Here is an 18970-nt window from a genome sequence, read left to right on the forward strand (position 1 = left end):
CAGATGTCTCCGTATGCGAAACTCAAATGCCCTGGCTGGGTGTCCCTCTGAAAAGGATCGACGTTGAATATCCCAAAGAGCTTGAGTGTATAGAGCGCGGCGGACTGGCCTTTCGGGCAGCCACTCCCACGTTTCATGGGGCCCCCCAGCCCCGCTTCGAGATGTGTTACCGCCTCGGCGACCTTCTGTGACGGGGGAGCAAAACGGATATCTCGCTCTGGAGTTGCCGCTCCCATCCATACGTGGAGGCGTGGTCGAGTTGAAGTAGCCTCGAGGCCTGCCATAGGGCATAGGTTCGTCAAGTGGCGGTGTCGGTATTCTGACCGCCTCCTGAACCTCATTAGCTTGTTTTTCTATGTTCATGTATGGGTCAACGTACGTTGCCAGGGTATGATATAGAGCGATTCGATGTCGTCCCTGCTCACGCGTTAACTTCGCGGAGGGGGTACAAACAATCGAGGAACCTACGCTGCGATGTCAAATCTGACGTGGGGATGCAAGAAGGAGTATCAGCGCGCATGAATTCCCTGACGGAACTGGTCACACTGCCCAGAGTTTCACCCGACTCTTTGCGATGCAAAGGCGCCTTCCTAAAGGTCTTTCTCGAGGCAGTTGGTTGCGTCCTGTCGTCTTCCATCCCTGGAACTACTTTTACACCGCGATTCTGCCTCGCACTGTCAATCACTGCGGTCGTTTGAGCTACGTTGTCGTTCGATTTGGGGAGGCTGGGCGTCTCTCTTTGCGTTGTTGCTCTCAGTCTGGCCTCTAGACCCTGCTTCATCTTGAGGAATAGCTTTCGCGCCGTGCCGTGGTTGGGACCAGACTTGATTTTGGCAGCCCGGTGCAGCGCACTATCTGTGTCCTTGGAGACTGTCTCTTCAGTTGTGTTGAGCTGAGGGAAGCTGATCGCACCGTGATCGCGCCGATGATTCAGGTGAGCTAGATGAGCCTCGATATGTGGCCGCTGTAGCGATCGTACATGTGTATGCTCGTGCAAGAACGGGTTAGCAACAAAGACGGGTTCATTTCGAGAGCCAGGCGCAGGCGTTGTTGGTCTGACAAGAGGTAGGTGGACGGGCGAGCTGTCAATATCACCAGTGGAGAAGACGGAGCGAGAGTTGCAACGCCACAGTATAGACGAGGCGCTGCTTTGTGGAAAAGTCCCAATTTGACGTTCCGCCTAGAAGCCGTCAGGATACCATACCCATTCATGTCCATCACGAGGTGGACGAGGCGGATCGACGTCGTCGACCTGAAGAGATGACGCGGGCTGCGCGGTGCTGGTCGCAGAGGTGACTGGGAACGGCTGGATGGCTTGGGAGTCAGGTCGATGCGATTGTTCGCCGATGGTGAGGGAAGGCTGAACAGGCGCTTCCGAGACTTGTTGGAATGACGACTCGAGACCAGGCCCGGCTACTGTCGGTGAGGAGCAAGAAGATGAGAACAGTGGCCTGTCTCCAGGCATGTCATAGGCGGCGTGAAAGGTGTCGAGCACCGGCGCCAGGGAACCTCGTTTCGTAGACGTACAGGGAAAAGACTGACTGTGCAAGTAGAGGACCTAAGAATATAGATAAACAAAGAAAAGTGGCAAAAACAGAGGTTCGGGACCTTGTATAGCACCTTAGGGTTTCGTGAACATGGGAAAGGGTGTCGTAAAGGACCACGAGTCCAGACAATTGTCAATACCTACCTTCAGGCGCTCAATATCCTTGAACGTGGGAAGGAGGGCAGGGCAGACATCTGGTCTTGCCTTCCCAGCAACTGTCCTGCGTCATCTAAGGGACAGAACCGGAAGAATGGTAAGAAGGAAGGTTGCTGCTGAGCGAGGTCTTCCGGCATTGTCAAATGTGCCAAAAATGTCTTCACGTATCATGTTCGAGTTACGGGTCCATGCGTGAGGTGAAAGATGATATCATTGTCGTCCAGCTTTTCGCTGCGGATTTTGATGCCAAGTCCAAGCCGATTCCATGCGCCAAACGCCGTTCATCATGTCGTCGCTTCTATAGCCACCTCCTCGCTGGCACGCCTAATCAATCATCATGGTATCATCGCCGTCCAAGCCTACTGTCGGCGCTTCCAAGGGGACACCTCGCCCACGCCCAACAAGCAACTCCCTCCTGACCTCAGGTCCGATGGCGGAGTGTCCGTGGCTTAACAAAAGGTCCAAGAGCGCCTCGCGCTGATCCTCGGTGATGTCCCCCTTGTACCTTTGGGCGAAAGCCAGCAAGCTCTGATGCCAAATGACGGGCAGCTTGTTCCTCGTGTTTTCCGCCACTCCAGCCATTGGGTCGCTGCCTGCCTGTACACTCGCTGGATCGATGCTGCGAAAGCGCATAAAGTGGAAGACGAGTGCGTCGATGACCTGGTATGGAAGGGCGTACTTCTTCTCCAGTAGGGTCTTGATGAAGATGTTGGTCGCGCCACCACCTTCGGTGCCTTGCGAAGCCTCCTGGGCGGCAATCTCGCAGAGACCCTTCAGCGCCGCCGCGGACTGGAGCACGGGGACCGAAACCCTGGCAAGGACTGCAGAAATAATGTGTGCCTCGCGCAGTGTGCAGGATCCACTACTCACGAGCGGAAACAGGAAGCCTTTGAAGAAGGCCGATGGCTTGTACAGGGCCTTTTTGAGCGAGTTGAAGAGATGCACGTTGAGCTTCTTGTTCTCGTAAATGTCCTCTCGAACTTTTTCGAGGACAATCATCTCGAGGAATCTTTGGCAAATGGCTGGCTTGCTCGAGGCGAAAATCCGTGTCGCTTGGAATGTGGCATTGGGCGTCCATTTCTCGGGCTCGGTAACGAAGATGATGTCTTCCCAGTGAGGCACAGTTGGGAGAATTTTGAAGGGCTTCGGAAGAGGACCTGACTTGTAGCGCGCGAGAATCTCGCCAATTCTGCTCACGTCAGCTGTTTCGATCTTACTGTTTGAAAAGGGAAAGCCCTTACTTGGTGTACGCCTCGACAACTTTGGGCGGCAGTTCGTAGTCCTCGTCTGGGACGCCTGCTGCTTTCCGCGCCTCAGTGGCCTCGTGGGCCGCGATCTTCTCCAAAATCAGATCAGCCAGATTGACCGGCTCCTCGTGCTCTTCCTCCCCTGAAGGTTTCTGGTCCCATCCGTGTTTAAGCAAGTCATCAGCCTCCTCGTCAGGCATGAACTTTCGGTATGTCGCCAGATCCTCGGGATCCACCTCGATCTCCTCGACTTCCTCATCATCCTGATCGGCCCATGCCACGTCGTCGTCGTCGTCGCCATAGACCTGCTCCTCTTCGAATCGGGAGTCGTATCCAAAGCTGTCTGCACCGGCTGGCGCTTGTGATCTCGGTCGCGAAGCATCCTCTTCCTCTGCTAGCTCTCTGCCTATGCGCAGAATATTCTTGGATGCTTTCGAGTCGACAAAGCTCTCGTCTTCGTTGTCGGCGCGAGACTTACGCTTGCCAGGCTTGGTGCGCAGGACGCCGGTGGCAACAATGTCATCTTCGAGCGGATTGTGACGACGGGCATCGCGGCCCTTTGGGGTAGTGGCCTTGGGCATGGTGAATGAGTACAGAATTGAGGAATTGGACAAGACGACGATTCTAGCGATGGCGGACTTGGAGCAGCATCTTGGAGTTGCCCAGGAATTTCAAATTTTTGTGGCTTATCGATAGAGCTGGACCCCTCTTTCCATATCGGGACTAGTGCTGGAATGAGGAAGACGACCTTGAGGGCCATGGTGATTCAAAGCAAGTTACGTGACTGAATCTGTACACTACTAAAAGTCGTGCTTGTCAACGATACTGCGAGAAGGAATTATACGTTGAATACTTAAATGTATTTCTGGCGTAAAGTCAGCCGGGTGACTGTCGCGTTGGGTGACGGACTCATGGGAAGCCACTCAAGTGTCCCCGGCCGTTGACTCATCGGCCTGGATGTGTTGGGCTCACCGAGCCCTGAGTCAAGTGTTCCACTGGCCTCGCCTGTAGGACTCACAATGCCAAATTTCGAATGATATTAAGCATAACGCGATCGTATTTTGGGGCTCTGCCCCTGATCTACGAATCTTTCAGTCGAGCTACCTATGACGCTGGGTAGTCCACCTTAAGGACCCCTGGAAAAATTCCGACCCCACGTCGACGTCAAAGTGCCCCTCCAAGAATTTCGTCTCACTGAGAATCAATTTCTTACAAGACATTTCACAGCACACATACAGTCTCACAATGCCGACAGAACTTGAAGAGGTACAGTGAAGAAATCTCATACCCTACGGCGGGCTCATCCTTTTTCAACTTGGTTAACACCATTCAAGCTCGTTGGCTTCATCGCCAGTCCAAACCCGCAGATCCGCAAACTCGCTGTTGAGAACCTGGTGCCATATTCAACATCGGAACCAAGCATATTCAAAGCCAATGACAATGTCCCGATAAGAAACTTGAGAGTCCTTGTCCGGGACCATCCGGTATGTCCAACCTCTCGAAAATGCAAAGGGGGAGTCGGACACGGAACAAGAAGACGCTGATGATGGATGGCAGAAAATCGCAGAACATGCCTTGACCATGCTGATCAACCTCTCCGGCGAAGATGCCGTGCAAGAGATGCTCGCCACGGACGAGAAATTCCTCGAGCTTCTGTTTCAGAAAATAGTCGTATGTGACAACTCCCTGCCCCTGACGTACTATATACTTGCTGACGCAGCGTTCCCCCCCCAGAACGCAGAGGAACCCAACGCCAACCTCTTGACCATGCTCCTCGCCAACCTCACCAAGAGTGCAGCCCTCGCCACTATCGACACAAAGAAGCAGCCTTCGCCAGACGACCTCTCCAAGAGCCATTTCATCCTGGACCAGCTCATGGATCTTTTCGTCAAGGGCCAGGACGGGACATACAACAAGCACGCCGACTACGACTACCTGGCCTACTGCTTCGCTGATTTGGCCAAGCACGAGTCGATACGCAAGTACTTTCTCACCAAGCAAGAGTACGACGACGTTGTGCCGCTTAGCAAACTCCTCGTATTCACAGAGCACAAGAGCGAGATTCGACGAAAGGGCGTCGCCAGCACCATCAAAAACGTCGCGTTCGAAGTCCACGCGCACCCAGAGCTCATGTCGGATAGTGAGATTGGTATCTTGACTTATGTCTTGCTGCCCATCATGGGCAGCGAGGAGTACGATGTCGACGAGTCGATGGACATGCTGCCGGATCTACAGCTGCTGCCGCCTGACAAGAAGCGGGAACCCGACAACACCATCATTGTCACGCATCTCGATACACTCATGCTTCTGACTACGACAAGAAAGGGGCGAGAACTGATGCGCGAGGTCAAGGTGTACCCCATTGTGAGGGAGACACACGCCCGCGTACAGGATGCCGATGTAAAGGAGGCATGTGACCGTCTGGTGCAAGTCCTGATGCGTGACGAGGAAGGCGAGGGCGAGGAAACGGAGAGGAAGATTCAAGAGGTTGTGGATGAGGAAGACGAGATCGTTGAGGTATAGATCTGAACATGACACAACACCAAATGTCCAAAGAAAAGAAAACCTATCGGTACCCGACGCTACCCAGTGCAGTATCTGGGAACAGATTCCACCAAATTCTTCATTTTGACGTTCAATATCATTAGTCATTTGTCCTTGACTAGATCGTCCTCGTTCTCACGGAAAATGCTTCTTCGGAGAGGACTGACCATTGCCGTCCGCGCACCAAGGTAATCGTCAGCAGGTGCATCGCCCGCTGTGGGAGGTGATATGGGACTCAGTTGATCGCTGACACGCCTCTCCCCAGGACTGGGGCGCGACTCGTAGCCTTCCATCGCTTCAGACATGGAGCGCATGTGCTGATGCTGGCCAAAGCTCGCTTGTTGTCCCGGCTCGGGTGACACTGGGATGGCCGGCGACTCGAGGTCGCCCGCGGACGACCGCGATAGGGAGCTGGCACCGCTAAAGTTGGTCGTGTTGAAGGACGACTGTGACAACGTGCGCTGCTGCGATGCCGTGCCAGCTCCAGCGACACGTGAGTGCTTCTCGATCACCTCGCTGTGGGACAGCCCCGTGCCGGAGAGCTCGGCAGGCGGCGAGGTGTCGTCAAGCTCGGCGATGGGTGTACCCGCGGCCTCGACGGTCGTCGGGGGCGGCGAGTGCATGGGCTGCGGCGCGATGGGTTCGGCTTTGACTTCCACCATGTGGGGGCTCAGGGGCGCATAGTCGGATGTGGTCGCCGTCGGCGCCTTCTCCGTAGGTTGACCCTTGATCCACGACACGATGCGATTGCCAGGATCCTCTGTGCCGTAGTCGCTGGAAGGGCTTGTGAACATCCCCCGACGGCGCATCAAGCACCATCCGACAAGGAGTCCCGTGACAGCCATCAAACCGAGAACAACACCGAGCACGGGGGCGACCCAGCTAGGTAGACCGCCACCACCACCATCTCCGCCGACATCCTCTCCGTCGTTTGGCAGTTCAGGCCGGCCGGTCTGTTCAGATTCAGCTGCATACGGCCCCCAGGTCGAGATCTTGGACATGTCATATGTCTCGGAGAAGATGCTCTCCAGCCCATCATCATCCCAACCCGAGGGCTCAGGGGCAGTCATGGTGGCCCCGCCAGTCGCATCGCCACCGATTGTATCCCGAACCTTGTCAGGCACGCCGTAAGCACCGTACTCATCTGGATGGTACGAATCCATCCATTCGCCGCTCGTGAGGTTGAACATGACAATGGGACCATCTTTGAGGCACGAAATGGAGGTGCCAGCCTTGGCAGTCTCGCCGCCAATAATCATCATCTGGTCATCGTAAGGCTTGAAGCACTTGTGCCCCGCTCGAGCATGGATATCCTCGCCCCTGTTCAACTGCGTCCAAGTGAAGGAAGGCAGGGACAAGACCCAGACATCATCGTAAAAGGGCTCACGAGGGTGCAGCCCGTCGTTGCCCCCATAGTAGTAGATGTTGTAACTGGAAGAGTCCTGCGCGACAGCAACCACTGCGCAGCCTCGAGCACGTGTGCCGGGACCGCCTTCCGTGGTCTGCTTGTACCAATCGCCGCCCGCAACGTCGTAAATGTCAATCGTCTTCATGAATTCGGGGCTTTCGTCTTCCTGTTATCGTCACCGTCAGTGGTAGCCATCATCCCCCAACCCGAAGCACTCACACTGGACTCCTGGTCATTCGATTTTTGCGTCAAGCTGGCCCAGTATGGGTGGGTGGCACCTCCAAGGACGACCAAGATACCCTTCTCGCCAACAGGCACCCAGACAGCTTCCGCGTTCGAGCGTCCTTCAACACCACTAGAAAGGGAGCTGTTGGACCACTCCAAGGAAGTTTGGACTTTCATATCAACTTCGATTAGTCTGTCGGATGTTTCTCTGGCGAGTTCTGCTTCGTCTACGTTTGGGTTGACCCAAATATCGGTGTGATTCTTCGTCGTCAAACCTGAAAAGTACCACGCCTTGTTCTCCGAGGGCGCACTGACGGCCGCGCCGTAGGCAACGTAGCGGGTGACATTATTGTTGAGCTTGGGCTCATCAAAACCACGCTGCCACGCAGGTTTGTCCGGCCCGTATTGGTACACTTGATAGCCGAGAATGTCGTCTTCCTCGGGCGCATCGTACTGCTCAGGGACGACGAGGACAGCGCCTCCGTACATGTAGAACTGGTAGTCATTCGCCAACATGCCGCCATCCACGGCGTTCGGTGCGCGGTTGGCATTGCCAGATCCACCTCGAGCCTTTGAGATGGTATTGTTCAGTAAGATGCCTGTCGTGTTATCTTTTGCTTCGAAGGGATTGCTGAAATTGTATGTCAAGATCTGGCCCTGGAAGTTGCCCGTATCGGATGCGGGATCATATCGGCCATCGGCCAGGCCGCGCGACCACCATATCTCTCCGCCATCCAGGTACACGGTGTCGCGAACAAGCGCAGCTGCAATACATGAGTTGGCGACAAAAAGAGGTACAAGGTCAAATAATACCTCTTGGTAGCGTCCATATGCAGATACTGGTGTTGACCTGGTCCTTTGCCCATCCCGTCCACTGTGCGCTGGCGCTGGCCGCGAGTGCTGCAAAAGTGTAAGTGTTGATACGCATAGTGCTTTCGAAAAAAGAAAAAGAAATCGCCGTGGCAGAACACAAAGATAAGTATCCGCAACGGCGGCAACAGTGCATGCTGCTGGAACAAAAACGTGATGCTCAGCGAGTCCGGGCTACACTTTCCGGATGGTTGGCGGCTTAGCAACCTCGCCGGCTGATGCTGACAGTCCAACGATACGGCAATATCTCAGCAGTGTGTCGTTCGCTGACAGCCACCAGCAAAGGGCAATTCCAGTGAAATGATCGCCAGAGCGTCCGTATGACGGATGGCTTCAAGCCTACTTGCAGTGACTGGGTGGGTGAGAGCACATTGCGACCCGTTCGAGACTCACTCACACCTCTCTCGATATCAGAGTGACACTCGCCACAAGAGGGGGACTAAAGTCTTGACGGCGTTGGTCGATGTACATAAAGTTGGTACTGCGGGCGAAGAACAGCCGCGGTGGATGCGACCAGCATATGCAATAATTAGATGAGGCTGCAGTTTCCTCCATCTCACGCACGCACGCACGCACGCACCTCGTGCATCTCACAGCTCAGCCAGGATTTCGGCAGAAGTTGTACTTGCGTGCAGCCCGAGCACGCTGCACGCAGCGCTCGGGCATTGTCAATCCAGACGCATCGGGAGCTGCAGGCACCTTGCAACGCCTTTGCCGCAAGATTGACTACTACTGATGCTTTCAAAAGATGGAACCTCGGAATTGCCAGCATCCATGGTGGGTCTTTTGCCTCCCCAAGCAGCGATGGTGCTGACCTCAGCGCGAACGACAGGCATGTATATCGATGCATGAACAGGGATCGTTGCTCACATCCAGAAAGCAATAATTTAATTACTAGACGTAGACCTGCAGAAGGGATGGGGCGCGCGGGCCGCCTTGTGACTCGACATGAATGTGGTCGCCACAAGCTATTGTGGTTGCGTTCGAAAAGAAGGCTCAATAGGGAAGAGGGTGTCGTGGCGGCGCCTCGCCGCGACTCAATCTTGGAGAAGACAGAATGATTCTCGACCAGCAGACCTTGAACCCGCCAGTGAAGAATTGGGGGTTTCTTCTTCCTCTATCTTGCCTGAGCAGCGAGGCAGGCGGCGGCCAGCCTCTCCAGGCTTGCAGAATGCAGCTGCAACCCCGAGAGATCGTCGGTCTTGAATGCATGGCTGTGCTGGCATTTGTACGTGCTCACATGGCCCAGTCTGCGAATCATGATCAAGTGTGTTGAGCTGTACACCATTTCTTGTTCGTACCAGGCTCCGAGAGTGAGTACGAACAGGCCTGTGTGTACTCGTGGCACGTGCACCTGTGATGCGGCGTTGATCACCGGTTCACCAGTCTCTTATTTTATTGTATCGACGTACTCCGTACTGATGGGGCCAGTGAGTACTATGGCTATTCCGCATAGCCAACCTCCGAGCCTTTCACAGAGATATCTGTCGAGACTCTGAAGGTAGTCTAGGTATCGCGAAGTCCTCATAACATGTAAGTGTTAGGTTGGTCTTGGCATGGCAGTAAGGTGTGTTCGTTTCCGCAATGTTTCCATCGTTTCCCCTCACGAGGTTGGAGTGGGGGCTCCTTGTAGCCTCGTAGGGCAGGGCAGGCAGGCAGGCAGGCAGGCAGGCAGGCAGGCCGCAGGGAAGACGTTGAGAAGTCATGGCGGCACGAGAGGAGAGACAACTAGAGAAATGGCAATGAATGCGAATTCACATAGGTACCTTATCTGTCAATGTTGAGTTGCCTGCTCTCTTGCTGACCTGGTGCCCGCAAACTGGTCAGCGGTCAGTAACGCGATGAAGCAAGACCGGATTGCTCCTTCCACCGCAGAGCACGGGCCGTGTTGCTGGGCGAGACATCGAGCTGCCTGCCTGTGCAGCCTGAGCTATGGGGAGCGGAGCTTCCTGAGGGCGAACGTCCAATCAGGCAATCCCCCAACCTCTTTCGGCTCTCCACTCGCATATGATCATGATGATCATGCTTGTTGGCCGTTTGTTCTTCAACTCTTCACTCACACAACGCACGACATCCGGGTCCGTGAGCCACCCGCATTATTGTAACAATACATTTAACTTGCTGCGCCGTACACGTACTTCCCCGGACAGCCTCGTCCACAAACAGCAGAAAACAAGCATCGCGGTGCCCGCAGCCCGACTCAGTGTCTACAGTTGACACTGTAGTACGGAACCGAGTTTTACGTTGCGTATTCGATGCCGGAAAATGCTGCTCTGGGCTAGAACTCTAGACTCGCTCTTGAACGAGTTCAGGTCGTCTTCTGGCACGATGCCTCGCCATTGCCAGACTCTGACCTGATTCCATTAAGAAGCCGTTATGCTTCCACCGAGGCAAGCCAAATGCGGGACTGCTCCTGTGAGGCACTCATGGCCACTTTGGCACCCCTGCTCTGCCCCCTCTCCGCTCCCCTGTGCCTGGGTGACGGCTGCAGATCGCGCCTGAGAAGTACCTTGCTTGGGTGGCTGCTCCCATACCATTTGCGTCGCTGTTCCTTGGCACCAGATACTTAGCCGTCCCGGAGGTCTCCTCCTTCGAGCTGACGAGCCTACCAGCCTACCAGCCTACCAGTCTGGTCCTATGTCCCACGAGGTCTGACAGACACTATGTGAGACAACAGATGAGTAAGACTGCCTCGACCACTTGCTGTATCCGTACAAGGGTCCTGATTACCCAAATGATCCTTGCTCCGTCCATGTCGCCGTGGTTGCTGACTGCTTGCCCTTTTCTGACGACTTGTGTCTGGCGGCGGTCCCTACCGTCTACGACCCAATATGGAACCCATGTCGATGTCCTGTCGTATCCATGTCTGAATGAGCGGCGATGCTTGCCTGCATGTCGTGGCGGGATGCAGAGGCGAAGCCTTCTCGTCGTTGCCATGCCGAGCCCTACGTCTACGGGCTTATGTTGCGCACTTTCCTTGCTACTGCTGCTCCTCGACCTAAATAAAAGTGCGGTCCCTTGTATGGCCTGACTTTAGCTCAATAAGTAGGTACGCAGCGGCTGTTCTCTGATCCTCCAAACCAGTTGCTTCCCTCGCTTGCTGCCGAGCTGCTAGCCACAAGCCTCCCGCAGTCGACCTCGAATCGTGACTGGTGCATTGTCTTTCACAATTGACAATAGCCAGCACATTGACTGAACCCGGGCCTGCATTAGCATCTTTGCTCGAGAGCCTTGGCGTCTGTCACTACGATACAAAGGTGTCGTCGTCTGCGGTGGTGGCTTGCTCAATAGGCCGCAACAAGCCTCTGGAGCTTGGACCGCCAACTGTGAACACAGCCTGTTGGTTCCAGTCCGACCGAGTTGCGCCTTCGTTGAATTATCGCACGAAGAGGAGCACGGTCACATACATCATACATTGAAGAGCTGTCAGCCGGTGCTTGCGAGATTCTCCATAGGACCCCAAAGGTACGTAGGCTCGCAGACTCGCTTGCGTCGCGCAAACATCCCCGTTTTATCCTTCAACATATCGGACTGGCGTCTGTCTCTTCCACATGATATTAACCTGCTATTTCCTCTAGTCCATCGACTCCGACTCTCCTCCTCATTCGTGTACTTGGCACGGATCTGGCATTACACTCGCTTCTTCAATCAGAATGCGCGCTGCGTACATACTCAGCGCCTTGAGCGCTTTCGCTGGGATCGCACTCGCGCAATCACCAGTAACACCAGCGCCCGAACAGGCCACTGCAACTACAATTGCTGGTGAATACATGGCTTACTCGATCAATGGTGTCGGTGAGCTCGAGGCCGGTGACCCGGCTATTCAGGCATGCACGCATATGTGCACTGTAATTATCACAGAACAAGTAAAGATTACTGTATGTGAAATGACCTGAGGAAATAACCTTTGAGAAATCTTACTGATGAAAACGCCGACAGAGCTACGTCAACGTCCCAGGCCCCACAGTCACTGTCTCCGATGACCCTACCACCGTCACGGTCACTGCCACGCCAACAGTCGAAGAAGTCACTGTCACTGTCACTGCCAAACCAACAGTGGAAGAAGTCACGGTTACTGTCACTGCCACTGACACTGCCACTGCTACCAACTCCGACTGCGCCACCCAGAGTCTTCAATGGACCACTGTCTCTGTTGTTGAGACGGCAACCCAGACTTACACGCTCTCCTATCCGATCGTCACAAGCACCTATGTTGAGTGTGTCGAGCCGGGGACAGGCTATCCGACCGATGGTTACCCCGAGCCCGAGCCTGAGCCCGCCCCGACATATGGCAGTGAAGCAGACGGAGAACTTGAGCAACGCCAGTGCGGTTATTGTGAGCCTCCGCCACCCACTTGTGGCTATATCACCGTCACGGATTGGCAGACAACCGTCCTCACCACGATCGAAACTGTCATTTCCGGTTCCGCGACCACTGTGACGGTGCCGACGACGATCGCGACAACAATTCCCACTACCATCATCGGAACCGAGTTTATCACTCGCACCGCGCCGACAACGATCTGGGAGGAGGTCACGACGACAACAACCTCGACCGTCACCACAGAAATCCCTGTCACTATTACTGAAGACAACACCATCGTCACCACGACCACCACGACCGAGTATGAGACTGTAGTTAGCACAGTCAGCAGCTACCCCGTCACTTCATGGATCACCGACGTGATCACGGATGTTGTCACGGAAACACTGCCTGATGAGACCATTACCGGCCCCGGCGCGACAGTCACCCAAACACTGCCTGGTGAGACCGTTACCGGCCCTGGCGCGACAGTCACCCAGCCTGGGCCAACGGTCACGGTTCCTCCGGAGACCATTACGCTCCCCGGTGGGGTGATCACTCTGCCCGGCACCACTACCACTGTCACCGTCACTGAGGACGGCGAGACCATCACTACGACAATCGTCACACCCCCTGAGACCATTACACAGCCCGGTGAGGTCATCACGGTGACACCAATCTTCGAAGTGACGCTTTGTCCCACCCCGACGGGTGCGTCGGCGCCCCTGAGCACGGACAGCGAGGACACATTTGGCTGTGCGCCCGGTTATGTCTGCAACCCTGCCAAGCCCGCCGGCTGCAACTTCTGGCCCGGTCTGCCGTCGCCCGACTACCTGTGCAAGCCTGAGGAGTGTATTCTCGCACCCCCGTTCCCCAACGTGACCTGGGAAGAGGGCGAGACCAGCTACTACCCTCCAACCTACGGCTACTTTGATCTGAACCCCGAGGCATTCGGGTTGTCGTTTGATATTTTCGAGTACGAGGTGTACGAACAGGTCAAGGAGAGCACCACTATTACCGTCACCACCGGCAACTGGGAGTCGCAGGCGAGTTTGAGCGTCTGGCCGCGCCCTACCACTACCACGACCACAAGCGCCACCCCTGAGCCTTACCGCTTGGTCCGTCGCACGCTCAACAAGCGCGACGTGGACACTCCGGCCGTCTGCTTCGCCCTCTGCAACAATGCCATGAAGATCGCCCTATCGCTCGGAAAGTCTGATGACCTCTGCGAGGACGGTTCTTCCTTCCTCAATGCCTACAACGTCTGCCAGGTCTGCGTCGTGGAGAACGGCGACGAGACCAAGGATCCCGTCCGTGACTACATCGTGCCCGAGTTCAAGCAATTCCTTGACCACTGCGCGGGCGGCGATGCCGAGCCCACGGAGACCTTTGTCACGCCCCCCGAGTCGGCTGTCACCAGCCAACCGGAGGTCAGCACCACCAGCCAGGACGAGGTGAGCTCGGGTACCTTTACGCCCATTGAGCCTACCACGACGGTCGTGACCACCATCATTTCCACCTCCACCTCCACCGCCGAAGAGTCTTTTACGACTGAGTCTTCCAGTGAAGAGCCTGCGCCGGCCACCACCATCGCCGAGGAGACTCTATCGACTGAGTCTTTCAGTGAAGAGCCTGCGTCGAGCACCACCATCGCCGAACCCACGACCATCGAGCCAGTCCCCACTACGGCCCCCGATGAAGTAACAGAGACCACCACTGTCGAAGAATTAGCTACTTTGACCAGCCAGGAGTCCGACGCGCCCGACACCAGCTTGAAATCGTCCGATGAAAGCAGCTACCCCGAAATCACGAGCACTACCGAGGAAGTCTCTGCCACCGCTACCGACGAGCCCACCGGCACCCAGACATCGGTCATTCTCGCTCCTACCGAGTTACCCGAGGGTATCACCACCATCGAGGACGGGACCCCCATTTCCATCACCACCGTCGACGGTACGCCGATCTCGATTCCTGTCGTGATCACTACCCAAGACGGCACCCCAGTCGCTGTCCCCGTGTCTCTGAACACAAGTGACAGGACGGTGATGCCTGTGCCACTCCCCACGGACGACGGCGACGACGGCACTCCCGAGGACGGAGATGATGGGCAGCCTCTGCCCGGCGATGGTGAGGACGACAGTGACACCTTCACGTCCGTCTACACCATGTCGGGCACTCACACCATCCCCATGATACCCGAGCCCACGGGCGGCGACGAGCCAACTCCCACCCCAGTCCCCGGCGCAGCTGCACGAACCGGTCGTGGCGCGCCCATCTTGACTCTGGGTGCCATTATCCTCACTTTCCTCTTCGCCTAAGCTTCTTCTTCGCTAGAAAGGGGATATCTGATTTTAACGTATATACGAGACCCGTTCATACATTCATGTCGGTCCATACGCAAAAGAAGAATTACGATACAATATCTTCTCCACATAGCGGCGCGGGAAAAAAGAAAAGGGGCGCATACGAAACCCCCTTTTTCTGCTTGGACGCAAATGATACCCTGGTTTTTTACTTGACGCTCTTTATGGGAAATGGCATGCATGGTAGCAAGGTTGGGTTTGAGTATGGGATGCGCCAATGCTACATAGATTTGATGGCAAGCATAATGATTTGGAAGAGGAGGAGGCTCTGATAGCTCTTGAATACACAATGATTGACAAGTACATCCTCATGCTTTGACACCCCTCGTATATCTGCACATGGAGCATGACAAGAAATAGCATGAGCAGACAGGCCGTTCATCAAAATCATCGTCGTCATCATTGACAAAGACACCCGTAACGCCTCATTAGCCCAAACGGTCATTATACCAACTCTATTCCACCTCAATGTTCTCGAGAACATTCATTGCGCGCCCACCTTCACTCTCAAAGCGGCTCACCATCTTCTCACACTGGCCCTTGAGCATATCCTCCGCCAGGCTGGCATTGTAGTGGACCCATTCCTCCACCGTCATACCCTTCTCCTTCGCTGTCAGGTCGCCGCCTTTGCGCAGGAGGCGATCCACCGTGTTCTCGTCTGGGTGGGCACTTCCCTTGAGAGGTGACTCGAGGACGGCATCGAGGTCGACGGCCTTCCACGGCGTCTTACTTTGCAGGTTGGACAAGATGTTTCGCTTCGATGGGGAGAGCCGCGTCGGTGTGGCCGCCATGGGCGCCAGCGCAACCCGCTGGGTGGTGACGCTGCCCGTGGGTCTCGAGCTAGGCGGCTGGTTTTCGGCATCGGACGACTGGGGTGATTGCGAGGGGGATAGACCGGCCTGACGCGCCGACGTAGCACTAAGGCCTGGCGTCGAAGGTGGGTGGGCTGCCTGCCTGCCTGGCGGAGATGACGGTAAAGTGACTGCCTCCTGGGTAGGCGGCAGGTCAGGCTCGTCCTCCAGTATCTCCAAGTCGTCATCTTGTGACGGATGAACTTGCCTCGCCTCAGCATCCATGGCCTCCTGTTGGAGTTGAGCCTCCACCTCTTCGGGCTTGCTTTCAATGGATGACTTCTTGGGTGGTCTTCCACGCCCGCGTTTGGGTGCTTGCTCCGCCGGCTGAGGCTGAGGCTGTGAGCTGGCAGCGGCAGCGGCAGCGGCAGCGGCAGATGCCTCCTGGACTGCTTTGGACGGACGTCCTCGGCCGCGCTTCGCAGGCGCCGGGGCTTCCACCGGCGCGACATGCTCGACCTTGGGTTCATCTGCCTCTGCTGGCTCTCCCAGGGCCTCAGTGGACGCCTTCGATGGCCGACCACGACCCTTCTTAGCTGGCTTTTGCACCGCCTCGACCACCACGACCGGATCATCCGCCGGCTTAGTGCTCTCGACGGGGGCTTGAGCTCCAAGGGAGGCTTTCGAGGGCCGACCGCGGGAGCGCTTGGCTGGCTGTGGTGCTGCTGAAGGAGGTTCAAGAAATTCGATCTCATCACTGGCTGCTTCTGGAGCTGACTCGGGGGCTGGTGCAGCCTTCTTCGTGAGCTTCTTCTTGATGTTGGCAGTGGGCTCAGCAATGGGTTCTGGAGCTTCGATCGGCACGTCTACAAACTCCACTGATTTTTGCGATGCGAGCGATGCCTTCGAGGGCCGACCCCGAGGCTTCTTCTTGACCACAGGCTCTTCCACAAGCTTCTCCGCCGTGGTCGATTTCCGAGAGGCGGCGGAGTGGAATGATGGGCGCCCATCAGATTCCTCCTCGATTTCCACCTCTGTGTTCTTGACCACGGTGTCTGTGCTGCCAATACTCTCGTTTCTCGCACCAGGAGCCTCGATATCATGAGGTTCAATTTCAGGCTCAAGCTCAGATCCGTGCTCAGGTTCTGGTTCGGGCTCTTCTGCCACGGGTGCTGTAACAACTTTTGCCTTTTTCGTTTTGGTCTGTTTTGATGCTTTCGTTGTGCCAGCCTTGCGACCCTTTTTGGGAACCGTCAGCTGTTCCGGCTCCTCTGGCACAGCCGGTTCGCGGTCCAAGTCAGAGTAGGATCCGGGCGGGATCTGGGACTCCACCGGTTCTACTTCCATCTCGTTGCGCAGGGCTTCCAGCTCGGCGTCGACCTCCGCTTCTTGAAGCTCCTCCGGCGGTGAGGGATCAAACATGGCGTAGTCGGCGGATTTTTCTTGCCCTGCCGCCTTGGCCTGGTTGGATTTTGCCTTGGCTTTCCTCCTTTCCGAATCTGAGTCGGCGGTAATGTCATCATCGTCAGTCAGAGGGCGCTCAAGGTCGGCTTCAAGCTGTCTCTCAATTTCGTCATCGTCGGGAAACATCACCGGAGGCTCTTGGGCAGGAGACTCCGCTACCGCCAGGGGTTTCGACTGTGAAGCCTTCCGTGACTTGGCTGCGGATGCGCGTCCCTTCTTAGCTGTAGTCCTTTTCTTAAGCGCTGGCGCCGGTACGTCCGTCATCTGCGAGTCATCCGTCGCTTCAGCAACAGAGCTGTCGACAGCCACGCTGCCATGCGTCGTGGTGGCTCTCTTCTTCCGCGCGGGCACTTCCGAGGTTACAGTCAAGATAGAGTCGTTTACAGCTTCACTGCCACGCTTCTTTCCGCGAGTGGCCTTTTTGGGGGGCGGAGCTTCTGGGGTCACTTCTCGATCTGCCTCGAGCTGGACCTCTTCGAATGGGACCTGTTCTTCTGGTTCCGGTGCAGGCTCACCCTTCTTTGCTTTGCTCTTCTTCCCCTTGGCCGTTGTGGCCGCCTTGGGCGCACGGCCCTTCTTCGTTGCCATTGTAGACGTCGTCGATAGCACAGTGTCGTTACCAACTGCCGTGGCAAATGTCGTTTCGGCCAGTGAAGGAGCCTCAGAGGTGAAGGTCGCGATAGATTGCGTAGAGAGCCGGGACACCTTGGATCCTCGGGCAGTCTTTGCACGGGAGGCCTTTGGCTTCGGCAGTGCCGACAAGGCAAAGAAGGGACAGTGCGGTGATCGGTTGTAGTGCTCGTCGCTGCCATTGTCAGCATATTGGCATGGCTAAGCAGCATGGAGGGAATCCAACTATGGTTTGTCGTTCTGTTCCCAGCCATCAAGCCCGAGACCACAGTACGTGCATGTCGTGTTGTCGTTCGCCTCAAGCGTGGGTGTGTATTTCCAACCAGCATCAACAAGCTGTGCGCCATCCCCCGTCAGCAGGAGTTATCACGGGCAGTTAAGGCAAGAACAACTCACCTGCTTCGTCTTGCACTTCCAGCCCCTCTTTGCGTCGTGTGGCCACCGCCCAGCAAATGTCGCTTTTCGAGCCTCCACCATGTCCTTCTCTGCAGGGTGCGCTTGCGCGAATCCCTCCACCTCGCTTTCCACCGCTGCGCATATCGCCCAGCCGCACGACGTGGAGTGCTTGAGATGCTCAATGAGCGGGTCGTCGCCCTCTTCCCAGCCATCCATGGACTTGTGGCAGAGGTAGCATGCGACATTGTCGGGGTTCTCGGGCCATGGTTGGAAGAAAAACCCAGCGCGAGCGAGCTGGTATTGTCAGTACCGCATCGAGTGGATAATCAAACCAGCGCAGCGGCCTACCTGTTCTGGGTCGATCTTCTTATGAGGCCAGTTCAACGCCCGCGCTCCCTTGGCGGTCGAGCCGCGCTTCTTGGTCTTCTGAAAGGAGGCCAGACGGCCTTCAAAGGTGAAGTACACGTCGTCCGTCGGTTCGATCTCCATATTGAGTTGAGTTCTTTCAGAGGAGGTTTCTGTCCGTTTGCGCGCAATTTTGCGTAAAGTGTTGCGTTCGTGTCGCGTAAAGGTGATGTCGTGAGTCGTGAGTGCGCGACGCGCCTGTTGTCAGCGCGTTTGTTCGAAGATGGAGATGCGAAAGCGAGTGTGCCAGCTGTAGGGCCTAATAACAAAGTTCAATTTCAACCAGAAAGAAGCACAATCAGAGCGACGTCCCACCACTACAAATGCAAATGTTAACGGTCCAAAAAGTGCTGGATGTGAAGTTGGAGACACGAGGAGCTATAGTGGTGGTGGCGTCGCGGTGGCCGGGGATTTGATGGGTGGAGTCGCGTTTGTTTACTTGGAAGAAGTGGGGCCATCTGGGTCAGTCTACTTGGTACAGGTACCGCCTTGAATCTTGATCCATCGGCTGTTGAGAACTTGAAGCACAGTACGTAGCAGATGCATTGAACAAACTTTCTCTTGTTCTCCGCTCATAATTAGAATCAGAATCTTTCAAGGGGAATGCAGTCAATGTCGCTGC

At 55.8% G+C, this 18970-nt stretch overlaps 5 protein-coding genes across 5 annotated transcripts; 2 read left to right on the top strand and 3 right to left on the bottom strand.

Annotated features, from left to right (window-relative positions):
* Positions 1-2026: 2026 nt before the first annotated feature.
* J7T54_006867 (uncharacterized protein) lies at positions 2027-3530 on the bottom strand (the record flags this gene model as incomplete). Its single annotated transcript, XM_051508211.1, has 3 exons — positions 2027-2491; positions 2573-2891; positions 2944-3530. 3 exons carry the CDS (start codon positions 3528-3530, stop codon positions 2027-2029), a joined length of 1371 nt encoding a protein of 456 aa, XP_051366081.1.
* A 664-nt stretch (positions 3531-4194) lies between these two features.
* J7T54_006868 (FAM203 family protein -like protein) lies at positions 4195-5472 on the top strand (the record flags this gene model as incomplete). The annotated part of the gene is made up of 4 exons (XM_051508222.1): positions 4195-4215; positions 4284-4433; positions 4507-4620; positions 4684-5472. 4 exons carry the CDS (start codon positions 4195-4197, stop codon positions 5470-5472), a joined length of 1074 nt encoding a protein of 357 aa, XP_051366082.1.
* A 125-nt stretch (positions 5473-5597) lies between these two features.
* Positions 5598-8054, bottom strand: J7T54_006869 (RING finger protein B-like protein; the record flags this gene model as incomplete). Its single annotated transcript, XM_051508233.1, has 3 exons — positions 5598-7067; positions 7121-7890; positions 7940-8054. The coding sequence occupies 3 exons, from the start codon at positions 8052-8054 to the stop codon at positions 5598-5600; spliced, it is 2355 nt and encodes a 784-aa protein (XP_051366083.1).
* Positions 8055-11766: 3712 nt separating this feature from the next.
* Positions 11767-14617, top strand: J7T54_006870 (uncharacterized protein; the record flags this gene model as incomplete). The annotated part of the gene is made up of 2 exons (XM_051508244.1): positions 11767-11874; positions 11936-14617. The coding sequence occupies 2 exons, from the start codon at positions 11767-11769 to the stop codon at positions 14615-14617; spliced, it is 2790 nt and encodes a 929-aa protein (XP_051366084.1).
* Positions 14618-15117: 500 nt separating this feature from the next.
* On the bottom strand, positions 15118-18432 carry J7T54_006871 (uncharacterized protein; the record flags this gene model as incomplete). The annotated part of the gene is made up of 3 exons (XM_051508256.1): positions 15118-17748; positions 17944-18237; positions 18292-18432. The coding sequence occupies 3 exons, from the start codon at positions 18430-18432 to the stop codon at positions 15118-15120; spliced, it is 3066 nt and encodes a 1021-aa protein (XP_051366085.1).
* Positions 18433-18970: the final 538 nt, after the last annotated feature.

Source organism: Emericellopsis cladophorae (genome assembly GCF_022114955.1).
Source record: "Emericellopsis cladophorae strain MUM 19.33 chromosome Unknown NODE_2_length_1295279_cov_118_880017, whole genome shotgun sequence".
Lineage (NCBI taxonomy): Eukaryota > Fungi > Ascomycota > Sordariomycetes > Hypocreales > Bionectriaceae > Emericellopsis > Emericellopsis cladophorae.